Source organism: Leguminivora glycinivorella, chromosome 21, assembly GCF_023078275.1.
Source record: "Leguminivora glycinivorella isolate SPB_JAAS2020 chromosome 21, LegGlyc_1.1, whole genome shotgun sequence".
In the NCBI taxonomy this organism is placed as follows: Eukaryota; Metazoa; Arthropoda; class Insecta; order Lepidoptera; family Tortricidae; genus Leguminivora; species Leguminivora glycinivorella.
The window spans coordinates 16,293,727-16,309,463 of record NC_062991.1 but is presented as its reverse complement, the minus strand read 5'-3'; the positions used below and the strand labels follow the sequence as shown (position 1 = coordinate 16,309,463).

Genomic DNA, 15,737 nt, shown 5'->3' with positions numbered 1-15,737 from the left:
TATAATATATTTTCCTCTATTGTTGTATGATGCGACGTCTGACAAAACATGTTTTTTTTTTCAATTGGGGAATTTTAATAATCAGAAGGATAATAAACTAAATAAAAAATAAAAAATCACCAATTTAAAATTTATATATAACTAAGAAACTGACTATTTATACGTGAAGGGGCCTCAGTTGATGTTTTCAACAATTTTCCCGTATTTTTTTTTAGTTAACCGTGGTATTGACTGTATTTTAGACTTTAAAAATTTACTAGTAATTACTATCATTATCACGATGACAAGACGTTTTTTCACAAATGTAAAAATATCACCAAAACAGTTTTGTAGAATTTGAAAACCAGTCTCCAGAAGCCTTCAGTCAAAGACATTGTCATACTTGCTCTTACCTGACCATTTACCTTAAAAGATAAGATAAGAAAACAGTTCCTTCAACATACCTGTTGTTCCAGATCTTCATGCACAAGAACGCCATGCAAATGCACGCACGGGAGCTCCAGCGGGGCCTAGGGGGGGAGGTGAAGCCCCACCAATGCCAGCAGTGCTTGAAGAGCTTCAGCTCGAACCACCAGCTCGTCCAGCACATCAGGGTCCATACGGGGGAGAAGCCGTACAAGTGCTCGTATTGCGACCGGCGGTTCAAGCAGCTCAGTCATGTGCAGCAGCATACTAGGCTACATACAGGTCAGTCTACTCTTAAGAGCTGCAACCAGCAGTTGGCCCAGAATATTAGGGTTGGAAAAAGCTGTTTAAGTGCTTGTAATGTGACAGGCGGTTCAAGCACCTTAGTCGTGTGCAGCAGCATACTAGGCTACATACAGGTCAGTCTACTCTTAAGAGCTGCAACCAGCAGTTGGCCCAGCATATTAGGGATGGAAGAAGCTGTATAAGTGCTTGTATTGTGATCGGCGGTTGAACCAGCTCAGTCATGTGCACATACTAAGGTTAGTCTTTTAGCTACAGTTCCAAACAGCTGGTCCAGCATATCAGGGTCCATAGTCCATACGGGGGAGCCCTATAAAGGTCTTTGCCCAAGTGCTTTTACCATGATCATTTTGTCATGATCAACGCCATGCAAAACTGAAAAGAGGTTAGTTTTACCATTATTACAGACAAAAACTTCAGTACCATTAACCATCTGGTAACTATCAGTATATAATTCAACATTTCAATAACTAATAATACCTTTTAACATGATAGACTCATGTGCTCCATTGAAAGGAAAACCAAATTAGATATCATTATGTAAATACCAACGTTAACACGCTTTGTCATTTTTCTTAATGCTAAGGCTTTATAGCCACGGACAGAGCATGTAATCATTCGATATATCATATTATATCTACCGCATAATTATATATTCAAACTTTCAATATAATTCTACACCAAGAAAACGTATAAAAGCATGTTATACATTTGAGAATCTATAACGGACGCCGAAGTCATAAAACGAAACGCAACAGACAACATTCTAAATTTAAACTCGCATTCGATAACTAAAATACTGGCCGCTAGCAACTTTTATAATTAAAAACTAAACAGCGCCCGATTGGCCACGGATTCGAGGAAAAAAACGCGGCGTATACGTGAAAAGCGGGAAAAAATTGTCCAATGACCGGCGGCCGAGCGCCGGCCGACCAATGGGAGCGCGCCTCGCGACGCAACGTACATTCTACGTGGTTTAGAAAAAAAATTCACGTGTTTTTCCACGTTCAAGTAACCAATGGCGGGCGGCCGCTCTATTCGTATGCACATTATGAATTCAACCATTTATTTTATGTGGGAATTTTTAGCGTTCGTTAATTTAGTTTGCGTGTTTGATTTGTGATGATATTAAATGTTAGTTAGGTGGGATAGTTTACAAACAATGCATTAATTACATTCCGGAAATATTTGTTTGAGTTAGGATATGTTTGTAGTATATAGTATAAAATTTTATGTTAGTACAGTTAGCATCGGCAACAGCGGTAGGTTGCTTACTGGGCGATATTTTTAATATCGTCTGTACAAGTGTACAACTTCTTGTAATCTTGATAACATAAGTAGGACTTAGTTGTGTTCAGCCGGCGTATAATGCTGCCAATTTTATCACTTATCCACGTGGATAAAGCATTCGTCACGCTTTAGCAAGTATGTCAGTGTGAGAGTGACAGATGTCTTATCCACGTGGATAATGATAAAAAAAACCTATCTTAAACAAATTTGCATTAAAACCTATCTGCTATGTAAAATGAGGTGAGGTAGGTAACGATATTTTTGACAATTTTAAGATGCGCGCAATCAGTTGTCAAAAATTGTCTATATGGACATTTTATGACAGAATTTTTTGCCAATTACCAATTAATATTATATTCCCTCATTATAAAAATACAATCTCTTACGAAATCAATGTAAAATTATGTCACTCTAACATCCATAGGTGTCAATACACTTAAAATAAAATTCCTACACAAAATCGGTTAACCGATTCCAAATTCAAACCAAACTATTCAAATTTGGAACGCCCGTTCTTTTCCTACACGTTTTTTTCGCACGTTCCGAAGTCACAGACAAGTTGGCAGCCAGCAATTAAAACAGCCATTGATGTTATTAACAACGCTTGCAGAAATTTTCACACAAAACCAATGTAAGATGAACTCTCATATTTTTAACGTACCTATTCCATACACCAGTAAGTTTCAAGATCTTTATTTGCAAACGTTTGTCTAAATGGTTATGACTAAATATAAATTAACAAAATATTAATGAGATGTTTCAAACATACAAAAAAAACGTGTTTGCTCAACTGAATTTATTTTTAATAAATAAATCTTTCTTTATTGGCATATTTTAATGTCGCAATTCTAAGAGGCTACTTTTTCCAGATTTAGGTAAAAATGGACAATCTTATATTAAAAAGTTTTTGGGGTCAAAACGAAAAATATCAATTATCAAGTACATATTTTAGATGTTTTCTTAGTCCTTTTTTTTAAATTAAGTACCTACTGAATATTTATCATAAAAGATATAAAAAAATACCGGAACTGGCACTAGTCAAATCATCTGTGTCTGTTAAACAGACACTATTTTTTTTGTTAGAAGTATATTTTTCACTCGCGCTTTGTAAGCAGACGGAATACTCCCCAAGCGATGATTATTGGCTGCCAGTGATAATGACTTTTTTCTTTTTTAATTCCACGTTGCGGTCATGACAGTATTGTTTTCAGCCGGAAGTGATAATTTGTTAATTGTTTGTTTGCACACGTGAACAAATGAGTGTTTTTCTGTGTGGGTGTTATTAGAATTGATGTTTTTTAAATGGTTTTAACAGTTTTACATTCCACTAGTTTTAAAGTAAAATACGACCACTAAGTACATATTCTAGCATTAGATCACATTAATTATTTATTAATTTCCTTATTTATGTATTTACAATCCTTTTATTGCGTAGCTAAAAAATAGACAACACAGATAAAATGAAATAATAACATAATTATTTTAAAAATTTAAATAGATATCATACACGAAAGAAAAAATGACAAGGCCCACTGGTGGCCGAGCCGGGAATCGAACCCGGGTCTTCAGCTTACGCGGCTAACGTCTTCACCACTAGACCACCCGCCCGCCGTGGTACCCGACGAAATATTCAATAAAATAATTTGATTTGTTCCCTAGTTGTATTATTATTTTATTTAGAATTAAAATTATTTTTTATAGTTATAGGAACTGGTTCTAAATATAGATATTGAATTTGATTATGAAACGTAATAATGAGTTACTAGCGTAAAATTTGGTGAAAATTGAGTGATCATAAATTTTTCTTAAGTAATTTCTATATTGATAAATAGTCAAAAGCTTTAAGCATAAACTTGAGTTATTTAAAAATGCACCCTCTTCAGTAAATGACGTACCACCATGTAAGCGATCTGAAATTGCATGAAAATCTTCGACACTTGGCCGTTTCACCGCCGCTGTGTAATTTTCCGCCATTAGTCTATAACCCTTCGCCATTTCGAATAAAGAATAGTCTTCGGTTGTCTATACTTAATATTATAAATGGAAAAGTGTGTGTCTGAGTACGTCCTTCACGGCAAAACGGAGCGACGTATTGACGTGATTTTTTATGGAAGTTGAACGGATGGAGAGTGACATACGCTATTTTTTCTTTTTAAGTTTCCCCACCCCCCCCCCCCCCCCCCACGTTTGTATGGAGCATTCCGCAATTTTAGAATTTCACGTGAACGAAGCCGCGGGCAAAAGCTAGTTTCTAATAAAGAATGCGTAGTCTTTGGTTATGATAATAATAACGCATTTAAGCATTTAAATATTAAGGCAAACTTAACTTTGTATAGATACAACTTTCAAATGGACGTAGTTAGGCAGAAACGTTCCATTCCACATGAAATTGTCATTAAGTTTTAGACCTTGTATGAAAAACAAAAGTCTTTCATTTCAATGACAATTTCAGATGGATTGGAACGTTTCTGCGTCACTATGTTCAAATATAAATCCAAAAACAAAACTAAGACTCCCAACAAAATCAAACAAATTATTCTAATGACAATAATGACATAAAAAGAAACAAAACTTCGCAAACGTTTTTACATAAATTACTGCAAAAAGGCCTTCTTTGTTTCTTTTGTCCTATTGTCATGTAGAGTCGGGTGAAACAGAAGTTTTATATGGGGGAGTCAATTTTATCTTGGCACTCGTTGCCATGGTAACGGTCCTTAGGTCACTCTTAAATTAGATTAAAAGTGTTCAAATGACACAGATTTGCATCTTTGCCTAGTTCTGTTAATAAACTTTCGATGTACATTCAACCAATTGACAACATTTCATATTTTTGAGTACTACTTTTTATTGTTTGGTTTGAAAGAACTCAATACTAAAAGATACACGTATTTTTTTATTTTTCCAAAAACTGCTATTTTAATGAGAAATTCCCTTTTTATTACTACTTCGAGCAGAAAGAGCGTAAGTTACAAACGTCAAGACACAGCTTCGTGACGTCACATGTGTTGTTTCATACACCTAAGAAAACGACAAAATCATTCCTAAAAAAAAGTTTTAAGAGTCAGCTTAAACAGTCCGGTATGTCTGACTGTCAAGTATCACTGTCAACCACTAGTGAATGACTACGAATCATAGACTAAGCCATGGATTTTTTAATATCTTTGCTACGAACTGTGACAAGTTTCACTGTCAAACTCAAGCGACATCCCAACTGGAATTTTTTTTTGATATAGTGGCAGCTCTAAATCAGCTATTTGACGTCACTTCCCCTTTAAACTATTTTTAAGATTTTTTATACTAAAAATGCGAAAAAAAAAATTAAAAAAATGATTTATGTGATCTACAAGCGTATATCTCGAAATGGTTTTCGATTTAGGGACATTGAAAATTTTGAAACGTTGTCAATTGGAACCCTAGGCCACTCTACAACCATGTCAAAATGACAAGCAGTAAGAGATTTCTTACAATCTGATTTATAACGTCACTATGACATAGTTCTACAGTGATAAAGCGTGATCTGCTTTATCTCTGTTATTTTTTTATGAGATAGCAGGCAAACGAGCAGACAGGTCGCCTGATGGGAAGCGATCACTGCTGCCCATGGACGTGGTTGTTATAGGTATATAATTTTCAACATATTTTAAAGTTAGGAGTAACATGCTCGATTTTAACTATTCTTAAGAATAAATTAAAGTATCTAAAATACAGCAAATTCAAATAAAAGCAATAACCTCCATAAAATTATCCAGTATCCGAGAAAACTCAATGGAAAAACTGTCTTTCACTCAAAAGGTCTCAAGCGCCTTTAAAATCTAATACAAAAAGGACATTTTTAAAGAGTGAAGTAGAAAAGAACACCTGGCCATACATTCATATCACCATCCAAGCAGTTCTACCAATTTACATTGATACTCGTTGGCAAAGACTTTATATAACGTCGGGGGATCAACTTAAAATGGTAGTTTAAAAATCAAGCGTAATAGAATCTCGCTTCGCCGAAAGTTACCGAAACTTTATATCATAATGAAAAGTCCAAGGTGAAAAATCCAAGGAAAGGAACAAAGGCAAGGAAATATTTTAATAATTATCCCTTTTTACGGAGAACGAAGTTTTTTTATTAAGAAGAAGTTTCCGTTGTTTCTGATTTAGAGTTTGAAAAGTATGTACTGAAATATTAATTGTTTAAAATTTTCCTAATTTTATTTTAAAGCTCTGATATGTGGCAACAGCAGGTATTATAGTAGTATCTAGGTACATAATAGCAGCAGGATTAAAAAAATTGTGTTCTGAATCCCGTTATTCCTTGCATTTTTTTTAATACCTAATATGAAACATCCTATACATATGTACTCGATTATAAGGATTAATTTATAAAATATGTCAAATCAACATGCATTTATATGAGCATTCAACTGGTCAACAATTTGCCCACCATCATTTTAAAAGGTGTCCTTCCCAACTTTTATATTATCCTCCACTGATTTCACAACCATTTTTCATTGTTGCACAACAAGAAGATCAATTAAAACCAAATTTTCACAAGACACTAAAGATATTCCACTCCACTGTACTCGATTAAATCCCCACGAATAATAATATATTCCCAAAATCAATAACGCACGAGATAAATTACATAGTTTCAGCCTACCTCAACATAATTGCTCTTTTCGGCCCCCCCATTTATTTACACGTATATATACTGCCTCCCGCGAGGGTGGGGGTGGGGGGTGGAAATCAATAGAATCATTGCGACTCTGCCCGATGACCGCGCTGAAAAACGGTCGCGTGATGATTATGTTGAAACTGTTGAAACAACGAGCACAAAGAAAATTTGGGAAAAGGACAAAGAAAACAACACGAAAAACTTAAAAAAATGATTATTAACTACATATACAAGAAGCTGTAAGAATTATAATTGTTGAAAGCAATCATTCAAAAGGACGCGTAATGATTAATGTTGAAACAACGGTGAGCACAAAAAAAAGTTAGGGATAAGACAACGAAAAGTAGATAAAAATTTAAATCTTGAAAAGAACACGGTCAACATCAAAATCAATGACTAGTATTTATTTATAAGTAAAAGTAAACATAAAGTATAGTCACTAAAACTAAAACGTAAATGACAAAGCAAGGAGTAAAACAACAATTACATGTATAGCAACAATGATGAGAATGATGGAATTGTTGATAAAAAAAACAGAACAGAATGAGAAAGTAAACGAAAAACTTCAAATAAACATCATATTATAAAATAATATATGTAATAGAAAACAGACACATTATAAGGTACTGATGATGATGACGATATCCAACATTCAATTGTAAGAACCACATAGAGAGTCTACGATAGAAACGAAATATATCTAGCAATTAAGACAAAATGATCACAAAATAACTAGCACACCTAAAATTAATTATAATTTGTTTCAAAAGTGCATAAAACTTGAGTTTTAGACTGTCTTGCCACGGACAAGATTTTATTCTTTCTCGTCTCACATCATTATAATTTTCATGGGCTATATTAGAAGTATTTAAACACGGCTATCTTCTACTTCCGACGATAAATACCAAATCGATTTCAATTTTTATACGATGAGGATCTATAAAAAATTGATATATAGATATCTGATGAAGCTGATAATAGCATCCAGCTTCATCAGCCTTTGTATTTAAAATATTTTGGTATATTTCATCAGCATCCATGCCCTTTTGTCATGTAAACTCGTTTCATACATAGATTGTTAGTCGTCCCTTATAGGGCTTGCTAGCGGTATTGGGACGACCTCCCGTGACCCCGCCATACTAATTCATGTATATCAACTGAGGGGTAGCCAGCAAACACAAATCCTAGGATACCTAGAACGGCTGTTGTGTTTGGAGATGTGAAATATTGGGATAAATTTGAATAAAGTGAACTGAAAACATTGTTAAAGGTAGACTATACAAATCATTCAATAAGTCATCGCAATTTAAAGCAGTATGGCTATTCGGTTAAGATTTTGTGGTATAGACGAAGTTTCGAAAAACATTCTTAATTTTTTTATTATCTGCTTTTCAAGCAATGCTTTCTAGTGATACCTTTTTTCATAATATATACAAAGTTTCGTGTTTAATGTATTATTAAATTACTGAAAATTTTAAAAATGAGGAACATTATTGTTTATAATATGCTCTAAAAATCTAAAAAAAAAAAAGTGACACAACTTTTTATACCCACTGGTCCATTCGTTAAAAATTATCGCCAAAATTTTTAGGAAACTAGTATTAATCCATCCATACGCTTCGGTAAGCATAAACCTATATTTTAGCAAACATTAAAATGTAGGAAGCATGCAATATTATAAATTCTCTATGTTGCGACCGCAATGTTGCGGTCGGTGAAATGCATTTCCTTTAAATATAACTAATGCATTGAATCGGCAAAAGGTTTTGTTTGTGGTTGGTTATTTTTATTTGGTAATTAGGGTTTGTTTTAACTGTGTAAATAATTACATTTTGTGACATTTGTGGCTATTAGAGCGCTTACAAATATTTACTCGTAAAATTTAAGTTTTTTCTTTTTTTGCAAATAAAATGTGTAAATATTAAAATAAGCCGATTACGCCTTACGTTTTTTATGAGATAGGAGGCAAACAAGCAGACAAGTCGCCTGATGGTAAGCAATCACTGCCGTCCATGGACACCCGAAACACCAGCAGTGTTGGAAGAGCGTTGCCGGCCTTTAAGATGAAATTTATTTTTTCATGTAAAATAAAACTTGCTGAATTCGTAATTGATATGACCATTGACTGAGCGGTAGAAAATTCTTTACAGCATTAATCTGGTCATTTGTATTTTCAAATAATACTTAGTAAATATAACTGATGAAAAAATATTATATAATAGCTATCATCTAGATTTTTCAACAAACCATTACCAAAGCATAAAAATCTAGTTCTGAATTTTAAAAACACTTTTAATACCCGTAGGTATACATCCCGCCATCTTAAAAACCTGCCACTATATTAAAATTCAGAAACCACGAGAAAGGGATAAGTCCCCCGCGCCGCTGGGAGCAAGTAATCCATCTTATCATTTTTAGAAATGTTATAATGGAAAAATTTGTCCGAATAAGGTGAAAAAATCGAAGTAAGAAGTTGGTAGGTTTAGCCCACTGGGAATTGGGGCCCTATGTATTTTGCTACAAGAAGTTAATCTAAAAAATATTCTACATGGTTACTTTGAAAAAAAAAACATCCTTATTTTTTTAAAGGAATAAGATCTAAAATTGTAGAAATATTTTTGAACGTCAACATTAAAAAAAAAAAAAAAAATTTTTTTTTGAAAGTACCAAGAAGTTGGTAGGTAGATATATACTATTAAAATATTTTGGCTACATAATACTGATGCAGATTTTATGGGCACGATGATTATGTTTCTGATATATAAATATTATATATTTGTAAATCAAGTTTTGTAAAAATAGGAAACTAAAACTCATCTTGTTACTCATGTTGTGTCATCTTGTTGTTTGTCTTTATCTCTTTGCAGAATATAATATGATATTTATTTATTTAACCTATTAAGCCTTTATTTAAACCTTACACTACCTTATAAACCTATTAATATAGGGCCACTTATTATAAATATTCGATTGTTAATTACAAAATGAATAAATTTTCGGAATCCAAATGACCATTTTTTTTTATGGGATAGGAGGCAAACGAGCAGACAGGTCGCCTGATGGTAAGCGATCACCGCCGCCCATGGACACCCGAAACACCAGAGGTGTTTGAGGTGCGTTGCCGGCCTTTAAGATGGGTGTACGCTCTTTCCTTGAAGATTTGAAGGTCGTATCGGTATACCATGTATGACCATGCATAGGTATTTACTTAACTATCAAACCATATTGAAATTATATTCCACCGCGTATGAAACAAAAAAAGACACCCAAATAAAAATTCACAATAAAATTTAAAACCCGTAAAATAAATTGAAGAAAAAACAAAGCGAACGGCGACCAATACGAAACAAGCGTAATTTCCATCATTGGACTAACTGAGAGGGAATCTGTTATCTTTTTCTGTCGCTTTTTTTCATTTTCCATCACGTCTTTGTGCCACCCTCCAGAAAAGAGGGCATAAAGTGAGTGGAACGTGGTTCTTGATACTTTACTTTACTATTGCTTTGTTCACTCTTCTACAAGGTCCTACTTATAGTTATTATTCAATTTCATGATCATTGCTTTCCTTTCTTTTTATATGAAAATCATATTCAAAAGTAGAAAAAACAACATAATTTCCATTAAAACCATATTCAAATGTAGAATAATCAACATAATTTCCTTCGCTATTTGGTTCTACTATCGTAAGATAATAATGGAGATTTTTATATGACTGAGCTTTAGAAGAAGGACATAGATCTATCTAGTAAGACTATTTATAGATGATACCGTGTCTACATAATTCTTTGTATAAACGGAATGTAATAAAATTATGTATTTTAATAAAACTCGTTTTAAAGTATGCATGTTTCTGTATGTATAACTCACCGTAGTAACAATAACAATTTTCATACTAAATGTTTTATTAAATTTTCCACAGTATTTGAAGAAGGAAGTTTACAAATTACTAAGATTGTAGCAATATAAAATATTCATTGAATAACGTAGTCGTTTTGGCACATCATTGTACATTTGCTACTTTGCTACGACTTTGACTATGTCATAAATTTTGAATGATGAAAGATCAGTCCCGTGACCACATAAGCTATTAAATTATTTATATGACGGATAGAAATTTAATGTTGACATTCTTTTCCAACTACCTAGATGCCTGTCTGAAATTAGCAGTTAGAATGCAGAGTAAAGAAATAATCATACTGTTTCATAGAAAAAAATAGTGTGTAATAAAATGTAAAATGTTTGTTCAAAATTTCACAAAATAGTCCCTTGGACCTTATTTATAAATTACTGAATATCAACAAGGAATGTAAAATGTACAAAATCATCATTGACTTCACATTATTCCGAAAAAAATAATAGTAAGGCATTTTTTGAGGATTGGAGAGTGCTTGTTATTTAAAAAAAAAGTTTGTTTCAAACCATTAAAACAACCATAGCACTGGCTATTGTCCCAGAGCTGTAAGAACCTCTTTTTGACACATGACAGCGTCTACAAAACGTAAAACTCGCGCAACCTACTGACATTTTAAATAAAATCCTGTAATAATATTAAAAAAAACCAATACTTAAAAACAATATTTCGCTTACTTTAAACGTAATCTAACATATGTTAGTGAGTATTTTACGATATTAATTTATCACACAGGATTTACTTATTATGTCATTTATCATTCATTATTATTTTTAAACTAGTGCTGTGGCAGAGTCTGTCATTTTGATTCAAATGACATTTCAATAAGTTGACAGAAATCGTATATTTGTTTAAGCGCCTCCTTGTACATAGGGCCTAATCGATTCAACCAATTCGAAATTAATCGTTAAATTTGGCAGACGATACGTCTTAGCCACATCGCAACATACTTCAAAACAAATGTGTCAAAAATGTGAACTTACAGATCCGGGACAATAGTAAGTATATCTTTACGAAAAGTATCAAAACGTCTCGAGCCCAAAGTGAAGTGTATTTATTTACAGAACGAGATGGAAAAAAGGTTGTTCCGTGCGATCGGGTTTTATTTGATTTTTCCAATGTTTGCGTCTAAATTAGCGCCGGGCTCCTTCGATTCGTCTTTTTTGTTTACATTTTCGTTCCTAACTTCGAATACCTTTAAAATATTGTGTTTTATTTGAATTCTTGGCCGCATTTGTTCTCAACTAGACGGCAAAAATTTTATTATAAGTGTCATCTGAATGGAATGGACAGACACATTTTCTTATATATTAAATACATATATCTAGGAAGCTATCGTACAGTAATATCAAAAGTATTTTCTTCGTTACTACCAAATAACTAAGGCATAAGAAAGAACGAAAAAAAAACTCAAAGCGTAAAGTTGCTTTTATCAAATTAATTTTGAATACTTACCGAAAAAGATTTCTTGAAAATGACTAATATAATCTGAATATGTACGTGTACAGTCGCGTCATATATGTATATCGGAGCTGCTGAATCTCTCACAAATATCGGAACATGCCTCTATTATAGACTAGAATGCATATTTCGATATTTGTGACAGCTTTGGCAGTTTCGATATATCTTGATGGCGACTGTACCTATATCAAAGTTTTACACCATTCATAGACTTGATCTTGATGACGCTCTCAAATTTTAGTCATAGCAAATTGTTGTCCAAGTATTGTCTGTATACTTTATAAATATGTACATGAAATACTCGTTCATACATCGTCATCCCACTCGGAAATACAATTCTTCACAAACAACAGCAAATACTACAAATTTCATTCAACAATAATCGTTGTAATTTTAATGAACGAAATACAACTGAAGAAAACTCGGAACTTTGTGTAGGAGTAAAAAACTTAGTAAAGGTTGGAGCTATTGTGATTATATTAAAAATATCTGCTAGTTGTTAAGATAAATGCAGGTAGTGAAATCTCTGAATAATAACTAAGAATCTGATCCAAATAGACTTCTTGACAATAGCACCGAAGATAATACTGTTACAACGGCTAAAGATACAAAAGCTACAAAATTTTGAAGATTTCTTCAAAACGCAAAAATATTTAAACAGAGTGCAGAGTTAAGTGATGGTTCAAATTCTAAATTTAAAGTAAACTAAGTCAACCCTTGGTTTGAAAGAAATATAACTTCCCCTTTATTAAATTATAAGAAAAAACATCTCAAGGGCAAACCCTTTATCTTATTATAAGTAACTTATAATTCGGCCGTAGTACTTTTATAAATGAGAACCAACCCACATGGAATCTTTATTGACATGTTTACTTCATGTTTAAAAAAAGTTAGATTTTCGAAATTTTTGATAACTTAATTGGTTCCTGCTTGCAAAAGCACCTCCATTTCATCTATATCTTTACGTGCATAAACAAATATGTTCATTTGTTCAAGTAGTCGGTAATTTTTGACCAATTTATCTTATCAACAACTTTATTTTTGGTGAATTAAATAATGTTGCTTTATTGTATATTGTAATAACAGCATCTGAAAGAATCGTACATAAATCATCAAAAATCACCCCCGTCCGCCATCTTGCATTCGCGATCCCACATCCACTCAAATAGTAATGGGAAAGGAATCCCCCCCCCCCCCCTCCATCGCCCCGGGGCGCAGATGTCGTGCGATTTTTGGGCGAAATGAGCTTTCGCCTAATTTATTTTTTGCCGCCTTCTTTTCCCTGGGTAAATATTGACATCATGCGCTGGCGAAGTGTGGATACGACTGGATTTTTTGTTGTTTTTCAGTTGTTTGTTGAACATTTTACCAGCAACTTACCAGTACCATGCTGTTTTCCATAACAGATACATCCATATCCATAGTAATATTATAAATGGGAAAGTGTGTGTGTCTCTTTGTTTGTCCGCCTTTCACGGCAAAACGGAGCCACGAATTGTCGTGATTTTTTAAGTGGAGATAGTTGAAAGGATGGAGAGTAACATAAACTACTTTTGTCTCTATCTAACGCGTGCGAAGCCGCAGGCAAAAGCTAGAATTAAATATAATGCAAAAGTAACAGGATAGTACTATTCCATATTTCACTTTTTTTTATTGTGTTTACGATATGATACGATCAGTTTTAATTGCATTTTGATTACATTTAGACGTAGTAAAGAATCCAAAACTAAAATTGTGGGATTAGTGTTGTCTGATACAATTTTATTTTATCCATATTTTAAAACCATAAATACAGCTTCCAAGCACCTTTTTTGTTATTATAAAATCAATTATGTCGTATCAATCACATATCTGTTATTATGTCGAGTTTAAAGTAAATATAAATAATAAAAGTTACAGACTAAAGCATTATGACACCTTACTGGTGGTAACCGCGATAATAAGAACTCTTTTGATTGTGCAACTACATAATTAGTCGTTCTAACTAAAACATCACTTAGCAAATGCACACATTTAAAAAGATAAAATGTAAGAAAGAAAAGTCATGTCCATATCGTTCCCGAGAAGACGCTCGGAAGGTCGTATTTGAGTTTTTTACGGAACAGGACGTTCGGCCCAGCGATTAGGAAATTATATTGGGGAGGACATTTTCTTTTTTGCCCAATTACATTAGGGACATTCTCTTTTTTAGGCGATTGCTTATTAAACTGGGCTTAGTGCGCTTTCTCCTTAATAGTCTTATTATATTTGTCTGGAATAAATTAAGAGACCACTGTGCGGAATGGGGAACGTGATTTTCAGTTACATCTATGGTTTTTAATTTGATAGGCGCCGTGTAAAATAGCTGTTTTTTTCTACGGTATGACAAAATGACGTAGCGATGAATGATTGTGATTTTAGAATTTTAGAAATACGATTTTTGGTGCAATTTTAACTATAAAACTCCCGTGAGACTCAAATTTAAAATACTTTTTCAGTACAGATGGTGTTTTTTTTACGCACTAGTGCGAGAAGTGGTTCATTATATAACAGGTCGAAACTTCGGAAGCTCATCTGTACTGAAAAACGTCGTACGATACACGTGCGAAAAGGAAATTCGCAACTCGTGTCGATTTAAAACACTCCCTTCGGTCGTGTTTTAATTTATCGCCACTCGTTTCGAACTTCCTTTTTTACGTACTTGTATCGTAATGTACTATTACCAACAAACACGTAATTTTTCTAAAAACGACAGGTATTATAAAAAATATAAACACCTAACAAATTCCGTTAATAAAAGGAGATTACTCAAGTTTAATTAAATTAATTCAAACGAAGTGTGAAGTAAAAAGCTAATCAAAGAAAAAAACAAAACGAAAGAACGCGACGATGCGTCAAAAGAAACAAAAAGTCTCACCAATTAGCCTTTATTACTTTTACAAAGAATTATTAATTACTGATATTAATTGTAACCTTTTTTGTTTTTACCTCTATTGTTACCATATGGCAGTTTAGGGTTAAGTTTTTGTGCAGAGGAAGGGTTGTTCTCAAGTTTTGTTAGTTCCTTGATGTGTGTAATTAGTTTCTTGATAATGGCGATTCAATGAATTTTGTTGTACTAACATTATGTTCTGATTCGGGTTAAACTATCATTATATTACACGTGATTTCCTCTTTTTTGTAGTTTGGGATCTCTGTATATTATGCGTGAAAAAAATTGATTAGGGCTGTAAGTGAACATAATTTCCCAACTATTTTCAATACAATTTTTATGGTATGACGTAAACATTTTTGGTTTAAATACTGTGTTGGACAAAATTTGGTATGAACTTTACCTACTTTTTTAATTACATTGGGACAAGTTACTTCTTTGAGTAATTAAATTCATGCGATACAGATCTATGATAAGAAGCAGTTAAACGTGTATTCCTTAAACAAAAGTAAAATATATAGACATTGGAAATAGCACATGAATATTTTCTCCAACCATCGCTAATTGCAATACAATAAACTTTTTCCTAACAAAAACCATAGACCACTCGCATTACAAATCGAGGTCGCCATTTGTAAAACAAAGATGGCGCTTTACATCACAATCAGCCATAGACTAGAGAGACAATATGGCGGAGAAAAACAGGTTTCCTGCTTTTAAATGACATACTTGAGAAAAACATTTGCGTTTCATTTCTTTATTAAGTCCATTATTGTTTCGTCTCACGTTTATAA

General features: G+C 33.1%; 1 protein-coding gene across 1 annotated transcript in view; it reads left to right on the top strand.

Annotated features, from left to right (window-relative positions):
• LOC125237525 (zinc finger protein 628-like) overlaps positions 1-15,737 on the top strand; it is a 75,367-nt gene that overhangs the window by 38,105 nt on the left and 21,525 nt on the right. The window contains 1 exon segment of the mRNA XM_048144648.1: positions 456-687. Coding sequence (XP_048000605.1) covers positions 456-687 — 232 coding nt within the window.